The sequence below is a fragment of the Gambusia affinis genome, linkage group LG18 (assembly GCF_019740435.1).
Source record: "Gambusia affinis linkage group LG18, SWU_Gaff_1.0, whole genome shotgun sequence".
In the NCBI taxonomy this organism is placed as follows: domain Eukaryota; kingdom Metazoa; phylum Chordata; class Actinopteri; order Cyprinodontiformes; family Poeciliidae; genus Gambusia; species Gambusia affinis.
This window is the reverse complement of record NC_057885.1, coordinates 22,112,249-22,132,540: the sequence shown is the minus strand read 5'-3', so window position 1 is coordinate 22,132,540 and position 20,292 is coordinate 22,112,249. Positions and strand designations below refer to the sequence as shown.

General features: G+C 34.8%; 1 protein-coding gene across 11 annotated transcripts in view; it reads left to right on the top strand.

The window, feature by feature from the left end:
* LOC122821059 overlaps positions 1-20,292 on the top strand; it is an 83,563-nt gene that overhangs the window by 22,157 nt on the left and 41,114 nt on the right. The window contains exon 6 of one of the 11 annotated variants that reach the window (XM_044098901.1): positions 131-1,393. The exons of 7 other annotated variants lie outside the window; for them this stretch is intronic. In XM_044098901.1, coding sequence (XP_043954836.1) covers positions 131-432 — 302 coding nt within the window. In that variant the 3' untranslated portion in view covers positions 433-1,393. Of the gene's footprint in view, positions 1-130; positions 1,394-13,186; positions 13,211-20,292 lie in introns of those variants that run through there. 3 more of the 11 variants (XM_044098900.1, XM_044098898.1, XM_044098907.1) reach the window with 3 other exon arrangements.

The following is a 20,292-nucleotide window of genomic DNA, read 5'->3' as shown; positions in this document are numbered from 1 at the left end:
AAACATTTTTACAAACTTTAATAAATTCTGATTCCGGTTTTGATGAACCAACATCTTCATCTTCTACATGAATCCCCCTGGATCTCAGTTTTCATCAAATATTAATAAATATTTCTGATTTCTCTCCCAGCAGCTGCTGATCAGATCCAAACTGAGAGACCAACTTTGACTGAAGAACCAGAAGAACTAGGAAGGATCATCTTCATCATCATCATCGTCATCATGATCATCATCATCATCGTCATCATGATCATCGTAATCAAGATCATCAAGATCATCATGATCATCATCATCATCACTCTGGGACTGACAGCTCTGATGTTTCTTCTTTTTTATGTTTTAAAGAAATGTTTTCTACCAGTAGATGTTTATTTTAGTAATTACAAAAAGACAAGAGAGAGTTCAGTCGCTTCATTATTAGAAACAGTTTGATCAGAATGAGAGGAATGTAGATTTTTAGCATCAACACAACAAACTCATTTATTTGGTCGATTATTTTCAGCAGCTGAAAGATTTTAAAACTGAAACTCGACATAAATGAGCCTAAATAAACATAATTTAATCTAAGATTGTTATTTATTAAGTTCAGTGTTTCAGGTTTTATCTGATTTTCTTCCTTCTGTTCATCAACCAGCAGCATGATGTTCTGGTTCTGACCCACTGGCTGCTGGAAACAGACGTTCTGGACTCAACCAAAACCATGGAACCAGAACCCTGGAACCAGAACCCTGGAACCAGAACCCTGGAACCAGAACTCTGGAACCAGATCCTGGAACCAGAACCCTGGAACCAGATCCTGGATCCAGAACCCTGGAACCAGAACCCTGGAACCAGAACCCTGGAACCAGAACCCTGGAACCAGAACCCTGGAACCAGAACCCTGACCTGAGCTGCTTTAAGCTGCAGCAGCTGATGAACCAGTGAAGCTCTGGATCTGCTCCACTGGTTCCGGTTCTGATGGTTCTGCTGTAAATAAATCCAGATTTCTTCCCTCATGTTGTCAGAACCTGATTCACTGCAGAAGCTTTTAACATCCAACATGAGCTGCAGCTGTTTGGACCTCAGCAGAACCAATCCAGCTGCTGGATCTGACCTCAGACCAGTTCTACTATCAAGGGTTATACTGGGGCGCCACCTGGTGGTGGAGTTAGGAACTGTGAGCGTATCCAGCTGAAGGTCTGAGTAACATTGAATGTTAGTCTGTATAATGAAGAGTGAAAACTGGTTGACTGGATCAGCTCAGTTTGATTTGTTTATACTTTTTTCATCATCATTATTAATCCCAATTGTAATTTTAATTTATGTATTAAAAATTTAAAATTATTAATTCTGCTGTTTTTTCTTTTCTTTTCTATATTAACATTAACACACAAGCTTTCATGAATATAATATTAGTATGTGGATGTTATAATTACAGGTCAACATGTATTATACAGACTGTCAGCCCATATCATGCCAGCACCACCTCTGTGTTTCAACAGTAAAAACTGTTGAAATAATCATTTCTATCTGTTCTCATGAATTTGTCATAAATGAGTAAAAAATCATAATCATAACTTTATTAACCTTTTTGTAAAACTGATATCAGAAACTAAAATATTTTCCTCTGAGATTTATGTAGAACTTTATCTTTAAAACTCCACAAGTTCACACAGACAGATGTTTGAATCAGTTTATTGATTTACAGACATTAAAGTTACAGAAATCTTTTCAATTTGGGAATGTTTCTTTCAATTTGTCATATAGATCAGATGTGGTTTGTGTGTTTGGAAAAATATGAATATAATGATGACTTTAGACACGTCCTTTTTTTATCCTGAAAGTTTTCTTCTAGTAAATGAACTGGAACATGAGAGTAATTTACAGAAAGAGAAAATGTTTCATTCAACATGAGAATAAAGCTGCTGGTTTGATGCTCAGACTGTCTCTCACATCAATGGTCAATAAATATTAATGACAGAATCTGGAGAATTAAAGTCGTTGGATTGAACCACTAACACAGATTATACAGAATAATGAAACCATTCAGGTCAAAATTTGATCCTAATAAATATTTGTTTATGTTTCCCATCCATCCATCCAATTTCTGAACACCCTTCTTCCCTAATGGGGTCAGGAGGGTTGCTGGTTCCTCTCCAGCTGCGTCCCGGGCGAGAGGCGGGTTCACCCTGGACAGGTCACCAGTCTGTCGCAGGGCATTGTTTATGTTTTATCAGCCAGAAATGATAATTTGACATTTTTATGAAGCCAGTTGTGTATCAAGCCAGCAGGTCGTCATCATGTTGAAAATCAGTTTAAAGATTTAAAGATGATTTAGAAACATTCATCATCTCAAGTTAATTCAGCATTTTTATCTGTTCTGCTGCTTTGAACTGAAACTGAACATCATGGCAGCTGAGTCGTAGTTTCAGTGACTTGAAACAGCATCATCTATAATTATTGTCTCAATATTACAGATAATAACATGCAAAGAAACTATAACATCTGCAGGTCAGTTCTTCAAACTGATGCTGAAATAACAAAATATCTTATTTACAGCTGTGTTTCCAGTTTTGTTCATTTTCCAGTTTCTGACCACCAGGGGGCAGCAGTCTTCTTTACTCAAATGATCAGCACTTAATGCATCTTTGCATTCCTGACATTTTGAGTTTTCTTCTACAAAACACCATTTCCCACAATGCACTTCTCCTCTACGATCATTCTAACAGCTTAAAGCCTATCAGACGTGATCTAGTTTTCTGTCTCCGGCCAAAGAGACTTTGAATCGTTCAGCGGTTCTGCCTCAAACCGCTGAACTGAAGGATGACCCGTACATGTTCCGCCATGTTTCCTGCTTCACAGTCATGGAAACTGGTTAATTTCTTTTCCTCCATGGAGGTAGCTCATTCAAGGATTCAGTTTGTTGCTTATTGACACTTTGTTGAGTGACGTCTCTCAAAGTCAGACTAATCACATCATAGTTAAACATCAGCAACAACTGACCTCATTCAGTGCATTGTAGTTTTGTAAACAAGCTTATTTTTGGCTAAAATAAGACCTCAGTCTACAGCTGAGCCATCGAGGTAGCTAGTTCAGGGATTCGGCGTCTGGCTCAAGGACACCATCCCCTGTGTCATGACCGGAAATCGTCGCACCAACCTTTTAGTTAAAGGAAGAACTACGGTCGGCCATGTTCATGCGCTACTTCTATGAGGTAGAAACTGTTTTCTCAGTTTAACATTTCCCACCCATGATTCCACTGATAGCAGCACCGTTTCTGTAACGCTGCCGTCAAAGTGCAAAGTGCATTTGTAATGAACCAAAACATCTCCAGAACAAGTTCTGTTCATTCTCCAGAACTAATTTCTCAGTTTCTGGAAACCAGAAAACACACAGCTGCCTGAGCTTCAAGTCCAAATGGACTGAAGACGGTACAATGTTTGGGGAGGTCATAAGGTCATGAGGTCATAAGGTCTCCTCCAACAGAAGACCGGGTCATAATAAAAAAATAAAAAATATTGGGAATGATTCTAATTGTGGATTTTTGGTGAATCTTTGTCTTACTACCCTTTAAACCTGGAGATGAATGAGCTCAATCTGAATCCTGAACCAGCATCACACTGCAGGGCGAGTCCTCCTGTTAGCAGAAACAAACCCAAACCAACATAAAGTCCAAACCTCCCGCGATCCACCGGCTCTTGGGTTTCCTCCTGAGTTTGAGGAATGGAAGCTGCAAAGAAAAGAATCAAGAATAAATCAGTCGCTGCGTCTCCATTGATGTTAAAACTGTGCAAATTGGAATTTTGAAAGCAAATTAGCTTAATGGAAACAACCCAATTATGGAAAAACAAATATAAAAAAAAAAAATTTCTTCAGGATGAGGAAACAAGAAGTTGTCAGGAAGTTGTAGGAGAATGATGGCGCAGTGTATTTTTAAATACTTATCACATGAACAAACTTATTCACGCCATTTTTAATTACGTTTCTTGTTTAATGGAAACAAAATTGTGTTTTTCAGAATATCAAAGTTTTGTGCACATTTGTAGCTAATTTTATTTTTTCAGTTTTCTCTCCTCTGCTGATCTTTTGACCACAGCTGGATTTCCATTGACCCTAAAAATTGTGCAAAAACATTTGGATTATTAATATATCTGAATATAAGTCTTTACATTTGACTCATCCATGTTTTTTAATGACTTATCGCATGAAGAAACTTATTCACTTGTGATTTTAATTGCATTTCTTATTTAATGGAAACACTGCAACAGCAAAATTTTGTATTTTATTTTATCTTTCTTTACATTTGTGAAATATCAAAGTCAGTTTTGGAAACATTTGTAATGAAAACGCAACTTTTCAGACCAGAAATTAAAGATTAAACCAGTTTTATCAGTAAAAGCTCACCTCTGACTACCAGCTCCCAGTCTCTAACGTCTCTTCCTCCGTCAGTGACGACGTACCACTGATACCGACCCGCGTCGCTGAACCTCACTTCAGTCAGGAGACATTGGATCCGTCCATTCCTGACCAGCTGGGGGTCACAGTGCAGTCGACCTTTGAACTCATCATCTGTGTATGGCTCAGGCTGAACTCTGCTGTTGAACACATAAATCTTCCTTAGCAGCTTCATCCTTATCAGATCAAAGTAGAGGCAGTCAGACGGCGTGGCGTTCGGGTCCGGATGGATCCATGTCAGTGTGGCGTTCGAGTGCTCCTCTGCCTCGTAAACGTCCAGAGTTTCATTCAAGGTGGGCAGAGATTTTCCTGCAGGAGTCAGAAAGAGACAGAAAGAATAAATCACAACGCAAATCCTCAGAAATACTTTGAGGAAGTAGTTCTGTTAATCTGATGCATCATCACACCTCCTCCACCGTGCCTCACACTGGGAGAGGTTGGGCTGCTGAGGATTTTTACTTCCTTTAGGAAGCAAATAGATAATTGAAACTTCATATAAAAAAATTTATTTTTGTTTCTTGAGTTGTTTCTCTGCTATTTCAAGAAGATAAAAATCTGGAATTGCAAGTTAAGTTTATTACACGATGCATTCTGATTGGCTGTTGACGAGTTAGTTTAAAAAGGACGTGTTTTATATAATTTAAGTTAAAATAGCTTTTTATTTCTTTATTCATTAAAGTTGTTTTTATTTGCTAGAGTATCCAGAAGTTTTACTCAAAAGCAGCAACAGTTCATAATAATATTACTACAGTAAAAACTACAGTGCAGCAAAACTACTAAAAGTTTTTTTTTTTTGTCTAAAAAGTGGAATTATTTATTTTAAGATGAAATCAACCAGAGGAAGTTTAAGTTTCTGACTGCAGCAGGATGAGCAGCAGTGATGTGTCCAGTTTCTGTCCCCAGTGGACGGCTGTCCTCCATGTTTACCTGGGTTTGGGTTCATCTTAAAAATAAAACTTAATATCCAGGATTTGATGTTTCAGACGCTGACAGACGATTTAAAACATTTTCTCATGAAGCTTCAGGTGAAAGTTTATTTCACGGCTCAGATGAAAAGTTCTGATAAAAAAACTGAAAGGAAATAGATCCAGTGATATCAGATCTGCTAACTTAGAGTGTAAATATTCCTTCATGCTCTGAGTTAAAGTTCAGTTTAAAACATTCAGTCATGTTTTCAGGTAAAATCAGATTCTCACCCAGAGCAGCAGAACACAGAATCAGAACCAGCAGGAGAGAGGAGGCGGTCCAGTTCAGCATTGATCCTGTTAGAAATAATGAAAACACATTCATTATAAACATTATTTCTCTAAGTCATCACATGCAGAGACCCGAAAATTGTACTAAAGTAGCAGTAGAACTACTTCAACATATTTTTACTCAAGTAAAAGTAAAATAGCATTTGGTAAAAAGTCAACTCAAGTACTGAGAAACTGATCAAATTATCAATCATTAAATATTAAAATCACATCGGCAGACAAAATAAAATATAAAGTTTTGTGAAACTTTAGGTATTTTAAGGACAAAAATCACAATAATTTATATAAGTAACAACAAAATAACAAAATTAGGAAAAATATTATTTTTCCAAATCAGTTTCTTTCCATAAAAAACTTATGAAACTTTAACAAAAACTGCAGGTGTGTGTCTGTGTTTGAATTCTTGGTTAAAACATGTTTGGTTTTCATTCAGTGGGGAGAGAATCCAGAAATTTTCCTCAAGTTAGAAACACTTCAGAATAAAATCACTCTAGTAAAAGTAAAAAGTATGGCGTAGTAATAAAAACTCCTAAAAGTACATTTGTTCTAAAAAGTTACTCAAGTTAATGTAACTGAGTAAATGTAACAAGTTACTATTCACTCTGATCACATGATGATAATAGAGGTAAAGTCATTTTAATATGGCGTCCAGATGAAACACAAAATGGAGGATTACAAAATGTTTCACTTAGACTGATCAGATCTGCAGACGCTTAATTAGTTTCGCTTAAAGTTTAGTTTTAGTTTAAAAACTCATGCAGAAAACTGACGAGAAGCGGTTAATTATTATAAAACTGTTAAAAACATGTTTGATCAAACTGAAACTAAACATCTTTGTTAACTGTAATGATCGCTGTTACACAGAAACGGACGTTTTTCCGCAAACATGACGCATAGAGAAGAAAATACGCATTTATAGCAAATATCTAATAATTAAAAGCTGAAATGACCTTTGCACCAAAATCTCTGTGTAAAAAGCAGCGCAGTCACGTAAAACAGGTCCGTATTACGAAAATCAACACCTGGTGAAAAAATTCTGCTTTATTTAATCTGTTTAGTCAAAACCTCTACAGAGTTTATAGCGTTGTTATTAATATAAAAATATGTTCTGTAATCAGAAAAGAGCAAAACAAACTTCAACAGAAACATGAAGAATCGTACTAATATTGCTGCTAAAACTTTGTTCCAACATCAACTAAACCTTCCTTTAATGTGTGAATTTTATAAACTCTAAATCTGCAAACATGAATTAAAACTGACCGTTTCAGATGCTCCGTCTTGAAGATCAGAGAAGAAAATGTTCCTGAACTTCTTGTTTCTGGGAGAAGTTGAGGAAACCAGCCCACCTTGTTACGTCATCATTCCTCCATTTTGTCTTAAAGGAGCAGCCAGATGATCAACCACCTGTTTATTCCACGGAATCGGTTTCTGTAGTTTGTTGAATTGTTTTTAATCATAACAAATTATTATACGTTGATTAAAAGCAACTTTCATACAGTTTTCAGACAAGAAGAGCAAATAAACCAACAGAATGTTTCTAACCTACAGAACCATCTGTCGCCAATAGGGGGCAGCCTTAGTTTGACCTCGTTGGTTCAGATATTTAAAAAATATCAATAAAGCTGATCGTAAATAAAATACTAACCTTTATTAGATCCAAAGCCAACAGAATGCAGAATGTCTGTCTGGTAATTAGTAGTAAATACAACATGTAAAAATATCTAAACACAACAGTAACAACTAACAGTTTTTTATCCATTTAAAGACAAACTAGCTTTGTACATTTTCCCTGTTTACTGACAGTTTCAGAAGTTTGACCTACAAATAAAGAGCAGATTGACTCATAATTAGACATTAAAGTGGAAACAAGTAAACAGAGTGAGAGCTTCACTGAGGCTCATTTAAAACACAAAGATGAAGAAAAACACATTTAATCAAAAATATAAACTTATGCAAAACTAATTTTTAAAGAAACAACTTGGATACTTTGAAGAAATAACAGTTCTCTAATGAAACCTCCATATATACTTTTATAACTTTTCTACAAACAATGACCCAACACACACTGATTATGAGGTCTATGATGAAAAAGCAAAACCACACAGGTAAAAATTACAAGACTGTTTAAATATACCTGTGAAATAATAAATTAGAGCTCTAAATACCATTTTCATAAAAATTATAAATGGTTTGTACATCTATGGCTCTTCATAAAGTCCAGTTGATTCCAAAATGCTTCACACTGCATTCAGTCACTCATCCATTCACACATTCACACACTGATGCTGAGAAATACTGGATAACAGCCACAGCTGCCCTGGAGCAATCTGGCAGAGACAAGGTTATATGGACCGGCGCCAAGGCAGGTGAAGAGTTTTGTCCAAGGATATTCTGAAAGAGGCAGATTGAACTAGCAACATACTAACTTCAGAACAAAATCCTACCACTGTTGTCACCTTTGGTCCCTCCAAAACAATATTTTAAACACATAAAGTGAAACGGAATAAATTAATCTGAGTAGCAGAATAACAGATCGTTGTTTCTGGTTCTAGTCCAGAAATGATTTTGAAATTATTTAAAACATGAATCTGAAGCAAATCAATAAACGACTCAAAGTTATTATTATTATTATTATTATTATTACAATCTGTCAAACAGAACAAGTTCAAACAAATCTGTTCTTTGTCAAAAAGTTTGGGTTTTTTTTCTCCTTTTCTTCCTAAACCAAATAATAAATATTATAATTAGAACCATTAAAGCTGCTTATATCAGTCCCAGACTGATGAAGATGATGATTCTTCCTCGTCTCTCTGGTTCTTCAGTCAAAGTTGGTCTCTGAGTTTGGATCTGATCAGCAGCTGCTGGGAGAGAAATCAGAAATATTTATTAATAATTGATGAAAACTGAGATCCAGGAGGATTCATGTAGAAGATGAAGATGTTGGTTCATCAATACAGGAATCAGAATTTATCAAAGTTTGTAAAAATGTTTGTTTACTTATTGATAATTTCTTCTCACCAGTAACGTTGAGTCGACATCTTCCAGAGTTGAATCCGTCTTCAGTTTTCACATCACACAGATACAGACCAGAGTCTTCAGTTCTCAGTCTGGACACATGGAGTCTGATTCGTCCTTCTCTGAGGACGTCTTTGTCACTCTGGACTCGTCCTGAAAACTGTTCATCCTGAGCTTTTCCTTCCACTCAACTTTTGATAAAACTCTGATCAACCAGATTCTTACACAATAACTTTTCTTTCTTCCTTGCATGGGGACAATTGTTCAATATAAGTAAACATCTCATTATGGAGAGTCAACATGTTTTCTGTTCAATCAGGAGTCTTCTAAATAGTCTCAGACTGAGAAATCATTTAGAGATAATTCACTGATTGGTGTTACACCATGATTTTCTAATATTTTGCAATATATTCTACAATATTAACATTTCCAGAGACACTGGAGGTTGGGTTTATTATCTGTAAACCAGAATAAATGTTGTAAAAACTAAAGGCTTAGAATATTTGACTGTGTGAATCTATATAATGCTTGTTAGCTTCACTTTCTGGAATTAGAGACAAAAACTATTTAACACAATTAAAAAATGTTTGTGTTCTTAATCTGGGGGTAATCATGGATCCTGATCTGAACTTTAATAATCACATCAAATCTATCATAAAAACATCATACTACCATCTAAAAAACATTGCTAAAGTTAGACGACTCATGTCCCCACAAGACTCTGAAAAATTAGTTCACGCCTTTGTTTTTAGTAGACTCGATTACTGCAACGCTATTTTTACTGGATTATCAAAAAAAGCAATAAGACAGCTCCAGCTTGTCCAGAATGCCGCTGCAAGAGTCCTGACTAAAACAAAAAGAGATCAGCATATCAGTCCAGTTCTAAGATCCCTGCACTGGCTACCCATTACTCAAAGAATAGACTTTAAAATCTCCTTAATGGTTTATAAAGCACTTCATAATAGAAATCCAGACTACATTTCTGATCTTCTTCAATCATATATACCACTCAGACCTTTAAGATCATCACAATCAAACTTTCTAACTATTCCAAGAGTCAGAACCAAACATGGTGAAGCAGCTTTTAGTTTTTATGCTCCAACACTCTGGAATAAACTTCCTGCTCACTGTAAGACTGCCCCTACCTTGAGTTTATTTAAAACAAGGTTAAAAACCTTCTTATTTGACATTGCCTATTCTTAGATGTTTGTTTTTAACTATATTCAAACTGTAATATTTTATTTTGTACATTTTTAATCTGCTTGGGCTTTAATTTACTTTCTTTTTATTATCTTCTTGTTGTTTTTAACTTGTTTTGTACAAGCACTTTGAATTGTCCTTGGCTGAAAGGTGCTATATAAATAAAGTTGCCTTGCCTTGCCTTGCCTTATTTATTTCTACAATGTAATAATAGAAAATATGAACACAGTTGTTGCTGAGAAAACATTCATTTAATCTCTCAACACACATTTATCCCCACTCAATGAATTATCGCTGTGTTGAATGGGTATGTTCAATTATTTTAGATCTAAAACTGTGGGGAGGAAACAAATTGTAATTTGAGCTTTGGGTGGTGTCACGTCTTTAACCCCACCCCCAGGAGGTTACAGGTTTTGCCTTCCTGTTTCTGAACCTTCGTCATTGTTCAGTGTTGAACGTTTATATTTACAGAAATAGTTTTGTTATAAATTACATCTGGATAAATAAATGAAACATTTTCTGACTGTAAAATATGAAACACATTTTGTCATTGCAGACTCATTGATCAAAGCAGCTTTTCTATAACAGTTTCTGTTTCACTTTACTGCTTTAAAAGCTGTAGGAAGCAAAAGGATTTATCTTTACATTTTCACATTATTGTTAAATGTAAAGACAATAATTACAATAGCTGCCATAATGTTCTTCATAATAAACACACAAAATTATTGACTTATTATTTCTTTCTTCTGTTGAACCGCCACAAGCTTGTCTGAGGTTAAGTGGGAAAAAAACGCGTTTAATACTGACAGTAGAAACAAAACATTCAGCTACCAGAGCGGTTCAAACAGGAAAACAACTTACAGAGTTTAAAGATATTATAGAGATACAATGACCTAGAAAGCATTTAGATTTAGGATTTAATTATTGTATTTTACATTTATTCACAAGGAACATGTACTTAAGTAAAATGTTTGATCCTACTATCTAACTTAGACAATGAACCAACATAAAATATAATAAACTTACTCGGTTAGTTTTGTCAGGTTCCTCCCGTCGACCTTTCATTCCTACAAATGGAGAAACTATGGCAAGCCGTTTTAACATAAATTCGGTTTCATCTGACTGTCCGTAATTACATTCCATATATCTAAAATTGCATATTGACTAGACAAAACTACAATTTGACTATCCGGAATGGTAATTTAAGATATCTGTATTTACATTCTGACTAGGAAGAATAATAATTCAAGATATCTTCAATTACATTTTGGCTAGTCAAAATTCCTTTCAAGATATCTTAAATTACGACACTGGATCCGTCATTTGACGGGACACATCCATAATAACAATTTAAGATATATTGAACTTAATTATGACTAGTCAACATTCTAATTTTAGATATCTGAATTAGGAAATGCGCGGAAGCTCCTTGTACTGTCCAAACAGTTGCCTTCAGAATTTTATGTTTCCTGCTCAAAATTGTCAGTAAATGCCACAAATTAGAAAGAGCTCAGCAAGGTTGGATATGCAGAGAACCCAAAACTTCATCAATTATAAAACTGCTTGTCAAATCTGCAAAGAATTTCCTATTTATTCCGACAAACCGAACACACTTAAAAACAGCTTTGAAAAGCTAAAATTGCTATCGTCAAAGCATTTTCAACATGAAAGTTGTGCATTTTCAAACATTGTTTTTCGTTTTTTTATTTGTCATTGTTTTATTAAACTTTCAAAATGCTTCATAAGTCAGGGACGTTTTGACTGTACAGAATACATATTCAAGATATCAGTAATGTAATTCTGACTAGTCAGAATGTTAATTTAAGAAATCTTAAATAGAAAAGCTGAGTAATTGAAGATAAATCTAATTATCGCATTTGGAGATATCTGAAAAGGATTTCTGACTAGTCAAAATTACAATCAAGATATCTTTAATTTAATTTTGTCTAGTTATTATTTGCTTTTAAGACACCTATAATTTAGTTTTCACTAGTCAAAATTACATATCTCCTATCCAAAAGTAAATTTCAGATATATTGAATAATGTTGTCATTTGAGATATCTTTTTTTTTTCCCTTCCAGGGGTCTTTTGTGGACTCTAGTGTCCCTTATTTGAAAGTAGGCTCACAGGAAAGGGGGACGAAATGTGGTAAATATCGGCCGGGTCCAGGAATTGAACCTGTGACCACCGCGTCAAGGAGTGAGGGCCTCCAAATATGGGTCATGCTATCCCCTACGCCACCACAGCACGCACATTTGAGATATCTTTAATTAGAATTATGACTAGTCAAAACAAAAATCGAGATATCCTGAAATCACTTTATGACTAGTCATAATTTAATTGTGGGGGGCTAGGGGGGGGACTCCAAGGAGAAAGGGAACAGTTCTTCCATTTCTCATACCCTGTTCAGTCATTCAACAAATTTCAATAAGTCAGCAGGCAGGCACTGTCCACGCTGATACTTTATCCTCACTCTTTTGCCCCAGTTTTTCCGTCCACATATATCCTCTAACTGATGAACCCACGAACTTTAAGACATTTGTTTCAGATATTTCATATTTTTTATTTATCAAAATGTTCCTTACTTTCCATTTTGCTTCTTTAACACAGTTTATTATGATCCACCAGATCAATTCATTTCTCTCCCATTTATCCTTTATTAAACCATAAGATACCTTTTCATATGTTAAATTCTCCTTGCACAGTTTTTTCAACCATGGTAACATTAAGAACCATGCTTTTTAGTGTAAGGACACATCCAAAACAAATGTCTAGTTGTCATCTTCTTCTCCACATTTTAACCTAGGGCATTGTGAGCTTCTTGTACAATTTTGTTTGTACAAGAAGGCCCTGGCAAACATTGATTAGCAATTTGCCAGGCCAGATCTTTATGGCTATTTGACGAGTTTTTATCATTAACATTTTTCGATGTCTTTTTGACATTTTCTTCACTCTGTTTATCTATTGGTGTCAATGTATCTAAAGAAAATAACTTGTTCTTTATTCTTATTTGCTTAATTGTTTCAGGTATGACCTCCTCCACGCCACATTTCAATGGCTGGACATTTCAATTTGAGATATCAGGAATGTAAGGACGGCTAAACAGAATCAGGAATGTAAGGGCGGCTAAACAAAATTTATGTTAAAACAGCTTGCCATACCATCTTCATTTGTATGCACATTGTAGGGCATGTCCTACCCCATGTCACACCACATAACCTCTTCTCCCAAGTGGAGAAGTATAGTGCTGTTCCTCCATTTGAAGCAACGAAGTGTTGACAGATGCAGGAGGAAAACTAACCGAGTAAGTTTATTATATTTTATGTTGGTTTATTGTCTAAGTTAGATAGTAGGATCAAACATTTTACTTAAGTACATATTTCTTTTGAATAAATGTAAAACACAATAATTAAATCCTAAATCTAAATGCTTTCTAGGTCAGTGTATCTCTAATAATAATGTAATTAAAATAACTTAAGTTAACTAACTTAAATAATTTATTTAAGTTAGTTAACTTAAATAATAATAACTAAATTAATGTTTTCTCAGCAACAACTGTGTTCATATTTTCTATTATTACATTGTAGAAATAAATAAGAACACAAACATTTTTTAATTGTGTTAAATAATTTTTGTCTCTATGTAATTCCAGAAAGTGAAGCTAACATACATTATATAGATTCATGCAGTCAAATATTCTAACCCTTTAGTTTTTACAACATTTATTATGGTTTACAGATAATAAACCCAACCTCCAGTGTCTCTGGAAATGTTAATATTGTAGAATATTTTGTAAAATATTAGAAAATAACACTAATCAGTGAATTATCTCTAAATGGTTTCTCAGTCTGAAACTATTTAGAAGACTCCTGATTGAACAGAGAACATGTTGACTCTCCATAATGAAATGTTTACTTATATTGAACAATTGTTCCCATGAAAGGAAGAAAGAAAAGTTATTGTGTGAGAAGCTGGTTGTTCAGAGTTTTATCAAAAGTTGAGTGGAAGGAAAAGCTGTGCTAAATGACGTTACAACAGGGATAACAGCAGCCTTGTCAAAAAGCCCACTGACAATTTTCAAGGAGTTTAAAAAGGAGGAAGGAGAAACCAGAGGCTGATTCAGAGCAGAGTCTGTTCACTCCTTCACAAGTGTTGGATTCACTCAGATGAATCCGAGTTACAAGCATTTTACCTGGACTGAGGAGAAGTTTTTGTTTCAGATGAAAGGAAAGTTTGTAATTTTTTTTATCATTACTATGAGGTGGCAGTAATATTCTATTTCTAAACAAAGTTCATTCTACACCATAGGTCCAGTTGTTCCTTGTATTGATGTTCTGCTGCCTCTCCTCCTCTTCTTCTCTCAGGATGAAGATGATCTCCAGCATCCTGCTGCTCCTCATCCTCAGCTCATGTCTCTGTGGTCAGTCTCCATCTTGTCTTTGTGACAGAAAGCTCTCTAGATGGAGCTTTTTATCAAAATTCATCCAGTGGACAGGAGAACAAATCTCCGGTCACATACTTCAATGTCCAGTTGGTTGATTGATAGAGTTTCTCAGTTTTGTACATGTTGATATTTTCTACAAGCGCGAATTGGAGAAAAATATATAATCATAAAGTACTGAGTTGGTATCAGCGCTTACTACAGCCTTGCTTAACCCCTCTACATCTGTCCCAACACTAAGCTGTGTCACTCTGTGCCTCCAAGCATCATTTTCTTTTTTAGCCTTAAAATTTTAGATGAAATCAACACTCCTTAAATAGTTTTAAGGAAACAATAAAAACCTACTCATAAGATGTTTAGATAAAAGACTTTTAATATCCCAATGATGTAAAAATGATGTTTCCTACCCTGATTTGATCCATATTTTCAGGAGAAGCCTTTGGAACCAACATGAACATTTACTGCTTTCTATCTTTGGTTCTTTCTTTCTAAGACTAGGACCGCCACAAAATGAATAACCTCGCTGGTTGAACTCTGAAATGAATAAAATGTCATTCAGTTAATCATTCAGCTTCTCAGAATCAACACGACATTGACTCTTTCCATCTTTAAGATGACTAGAACAAACTCCTCACAGCTGAATGTGTGGTGTTGACATTACTTTATTACAAATGATAGTAAATAATTGGAAATAAAAAAAATCTACCAAGATAGAGCTTAGTCCATTATTACCGGACACAACTGGAGTTCCATAAAGTCTCGTAGTAAAAGTCACATTAAGACACAATCAGAGCTCATCGTGCTAAAACGATCCTCCGCATAAAACCATCCTCCAACGTTTGTTTATCGTGTCAGAGTTTTAACAAGAAAGAGAAACACGGAGAACAACCGGTAAAATTGTTGCTTTATAAGTCACAACAGTTGGAAGCGTACAATTTATCTTTACGGTTTTATGTAACAGCATACTAATAAGCTACATTATTATTGATGAATAATATCACAGTGAACACAAATCCTAATCATCCATCAATACTGGATCTGCTCTTCTCTTCTTCCGCAGACCCTGGATTAACAGGAACAACTGATGTTTGTCTGATCTGTAAGGAAAGAAGAATCAAAGTTTCAAAGTTTAATTTGCTTTACATCGTTATTCTTTAGCACACAAAAATGATAGAGCACTTAATAAATTCAAAAAAGTTGGTCACTTACATTATACTCATTTAAACCAAAAAGGAAAGGTTTTAGTGATACTCTACAATTCAGAGTAGAATTCAGTTTTTAAAGAGATACAAATTTTTTAAAGTTTTGACAAACCTTAAAGTTTCTTCAGCTCGTGGAGCCGTTTCAGTGAAGTTAGAGTTCATGGAGAGAAACTTGCTGTTCTGTTCAGTCAGCATGTTGCCGATGTCAGAAAAATCTGCTGTCATGTTATGAGCTGGGAAAAAAATCAACAAACATGTTTGCAAAAAAAGAAAAAAAGAAGTGGCATCGTATTTTCACCTAAGACTTATAAAATAGTTTCATGATTTTGGTCACACCTGTAGAATTTAAACTGAGGTAACACTGAAAAATAAATTGTTTGGTAAATAGTTTGAAAAAGAGGAGATATTAAAGACACGCTAACCTAAACGGCTGCAGATGCAACCATTACTGAGAATGAATCAAACTCATGTAACATGGTGTAATGTTTCACCTCTCTGCAACACTTTGAGTCACCAAGCTTTATTCTTTTTTTTTTTTTTTTTTTTAAACCCTCGCTATTTGATCAGTAGAAAAAACAGAAACATAACATTTATTCATTTTACATCTGTAAGATGACTAGAAAAAGACTCATTGTGTACACTGAGGCCTATGAGTTCAGCCAGAATTAAAACATTCAGGATTCCCAAGCATACGACCACACCGAGGCCGAGCCTCTCTTTGGAGCTGCTCCAACCTTAACAAAAACCTTAACATTAGAAAAAATTGAATAACATACATACTAGATTTCTCTGTAACTTCATTCTTACCTGTGTGATTAGATGCAGTTTGTCCAACAGGTTCCATATTGACGTAAATTTCCTCTATCGCTTCAGACTCTGTGTTGGATTTTAACATTGACTATAAAATCCACTGCAGTCGTGGAACTAAGTGAAACAACTGTGAAAAAGAGGTTCAACATAAAAAGTAAACCTAGTTTAGAGATAACAACCAGATAAAGAAATTTGTGAGCACAGATTGAGTATTATTTTCTTAAATACCTTACACAACATAAAATTCTTGAAAGTTTCAATAGTTTCATAAGTTTATATCTGCTGATTCGATTCTGTACCAATGAATATTTATTTCTCTTTTCTCTTCTTCAGCTTGGTTAATCCTACTCATAATAAACACATTAGACTTTTCTATGGGTGAAAAATAAGATGATGCAAAATTAAAAATAGTTTTAAATCACTGATATAAGGATGAAAAATACATCTGATGTTGTTATGTTCCTGCTCCTTGTGTCCAAAAATATTTCCTAAAGACTAATAAATTGTTGGAGCAGATGAGCGGTTCCCTCCTTGGTCATGTGGACCCAACAGTTTTTCAGTTCTCATTCTGTCCTGATAACTAGTCACAGCCTTGCTCTCAGTAAATACAAATATCAACTATTTTCTTTCTAAATCCTCTTTGAACACTATTTCTTGTCCAGTAGCAGAAATACTTACATTAAGAAACCACAATGCCAGAATTGCATTATTACCAAACTTCTATAACCGCTGGATCAAATAACTATGGAATTGTACGTATTTATTCATATTTTAAAGATATATACTTTTAGGACTGCCATCTAGTAAAAAAAAAAGCTACATGAGAAGCTACATGAGCAGCTGCTTGAACTGACCAGTACTGTCTAAAACTCAGTCACCGTCTTTCCTCATCTTCTGAAACAGCCACAGATCAACGGTTTGACACACAGTTTGATTTGTGAAGCACCGCCTCACTGGGAGGGAATCAAAAGACTAACATACCAATCAGGTGCAAGTTGGGCGGGTTAAAGTAAGAGAAACCAGATACTGCATTCAAAGCATGCTGAAGACCAGCAAGCCAAACATTCACATATGTACCGATATGTAGAAGAATATCAGAGTTCAGGAGATCTAGGATAGAAGATTTGACTGAATCAAGACGTTGCCCAGAAGTTCAGACTGGGAAGCTAATTGGCAAACTGCTAACTAAGTATGTGGAGCAGGAAAATAGGTTGTATTTACTTACATTTATGCAAAGCAATTGCCTTAAAAGATTCAATTACTGCATCATATAAAAGACATGTGTACAGTAGTTACACTGTGTGATTTTGGCAAACAATATTCTTAAACTCATCCAAAATGTTATTCTCTGCAAAACTTCTTTTATTTTCTGCCTACAGCAGCAGCAATATATTTTGTTACATAGATTAAAGACACACGGTCTCATTATTTGACATAATTGTACTGTTCAAAATTTTTCCGTTTGTTTGAGCAGAAATGAGGTAGTGTCTGGATGTGTTAAGATGTTAAACTTTTACCACCCAAACTCCTCGCTACTTTCAAATAGTTCACTTTTTATTTTAGTTGTTGCATGGACTCAACTTAAATAGATTGACTTGTAAAGCTTTATTTTTTAACCAAACGTTCCTGCCACTTGTTTAAGATGAGTACAAACAATAAGTTGATAATAATTAAACGATGTTCACTTGAACTTTTTTTAAGTGTAATGTTTTATTTTACAGTGAGGAAGGCCGGAGTCTAGCTTTAGCAGATGGCTGAAGGCGTCTGATCCACGCTTCAAACTCAGTACCTGTTTGCTCTAAGGCAAAACTTTGGTAAGGTTACATTTAGTCAGCTACAGAAAGTCAGACGGTTCAATGTGAGAAATCACTTTAGGTGGTCAAGTTTCTTGTCTGATCAGATCTTGTTAGTCATTTACATAGTACGATTACTAATTAACAGTTGATTATTTTGTGTCTAGATGCAATGTAATAATTCAGTTCACAATTGAAGTTTTATTATGGGGATTCTGCAAATTAAATATTTCATAGTATATTTCATAATATATTTCAATGATTCCTTTCATACAGTCCCTGAAAAGGAAGGTTTCCTTTCAGAGAAATAGAATTTTGATTGCTTTGAGTTTGATGATATTTGACTTAATCTGACTGATATGATCTTCATTAATGCATACTGATGCTTCACAGTGATCATTTATAAGCTTATCAATTACAAGAGGTGCACTGTCTGTTAGTGAACATTAGTGAACAGACGCATCATTAGGACCAAGGAACAAAAGCTGTAGACATTTTAACGGTCACAAAACAATTCACCATGTTGTGACCAACTCTTGGAGCGCGGTTGTGTAATGAGTATGTTTAATTTAATTTTATTAATTTTATTTTTAGGTAAAGTGTACCAATAGCAAACTTAGTCAATGTTATCATAAGTTGGTTTAGCTGTCAGAAGATGTAAGCAAGTCTCTGTGAGAGGGAGTATTTAAGAAAAATCACAAATTGACTGAATTGTTGGTTGATAGCCTTCATATATTTAAATTTGTGCAACAAACACCAAAAGAAAAAAAAAAACTAAATAAAACCTGAATGGCCATTCATAAATATTTACATATTCAATAAATCGATAGAAATCCAGGTACTACAGGGATTTTAGTTATGCAGGCATTTGCAATATCTTCAAAAATTACAGATTTGAACTTTTTATTGTTATATTTTCTTGCCTTCACTCCCCTTTGAGATTGTCAGACTCAAAGGATTGTAATTGGATTCTTATTGTGTTCTATATCAATATAGCAACTCGATATAAGGACTGACTTAATGGTAATAAGAAGGTAAAAGGTAAGCGCAGTTACAAAAATGCTTTTCATTAAAACGTTTTGTTTATTGTAGATTAAACAGTTAAAATACATGAATGAGAGCAGCAGTTTAGATAAAACATTTTAAAATGCAATTTATTTGAGCAAAAACAACATAATGGCTGCGAAGCACTTCTTTGTGAAACAGTCGTTTTATTTGTAACAATAAGCCATTTTATGGCGGACCGGGTACTTTTTTCATTACTGTCAACATAGATAACTGTATTATATCTGCCCTAAGTACAATAAAGTAGTAATAACTAAATAACTAATCACAGCATGACCTATAGTTTGCTTTCTGCTTTATTTTTAGCTTAACGAGCTTAGCTTAAAAATAATTCCCATGTTGGAGCAACTCTGGGAGCGTGGTTGTGCAATGTAAAAAATTTTCAACTTTAGGGAAAGCTGAAAGATACATATGAGTAGCTTCACCAAGGCCTGTTTAGTCCCCGTCACATATTCCCCAGAAATAAAATTACAGATGAGAAACTTTTACAGACATGTATCACACTAGCAAGTCTGACAGAAAAAATAAATAAATAAAAAATCTATAAGAGTTTCAAATTTAAGTGATGAAGGAAATCACAAACTCAGTCAGCACTGACTAATTCTACTACCATAAATAATGCAGTAAAACAGTTAAACTCTAGGTTTTCTTTAGAGGTATATGTTTACTCTTACGCAGGGACACCCATGCGCACACACACTCACACACATGCACACGCACGCACACAAATGGTTTTCTGTAGCTCTCCCGCGCAAATTCTGAGAGCTGAGAAAATGCCAACGGTTTGAAAAATGTGTTTTTTTCTGAGACATAGAGTTTCCTTGTCCGCCATGTGTGTTGACCCAGAGGTCAGGAGAACTATCCTGAGGGATTTCTGTCCCCACCTCAAAACAGGACCGTATCTCCCGCTTCACGTCTCAGGAAGATATTCAATTGAAACCCGAGGTAAATACAACATCCCAAATTTATTTAAATATATTATATTGTATTTTAATCTAGATTATTTAAAACTCATGTTTTTCATTCTTTAATTGTATTATTCTTAAAACTCAGATGTCATAACAGATGGGGTGAA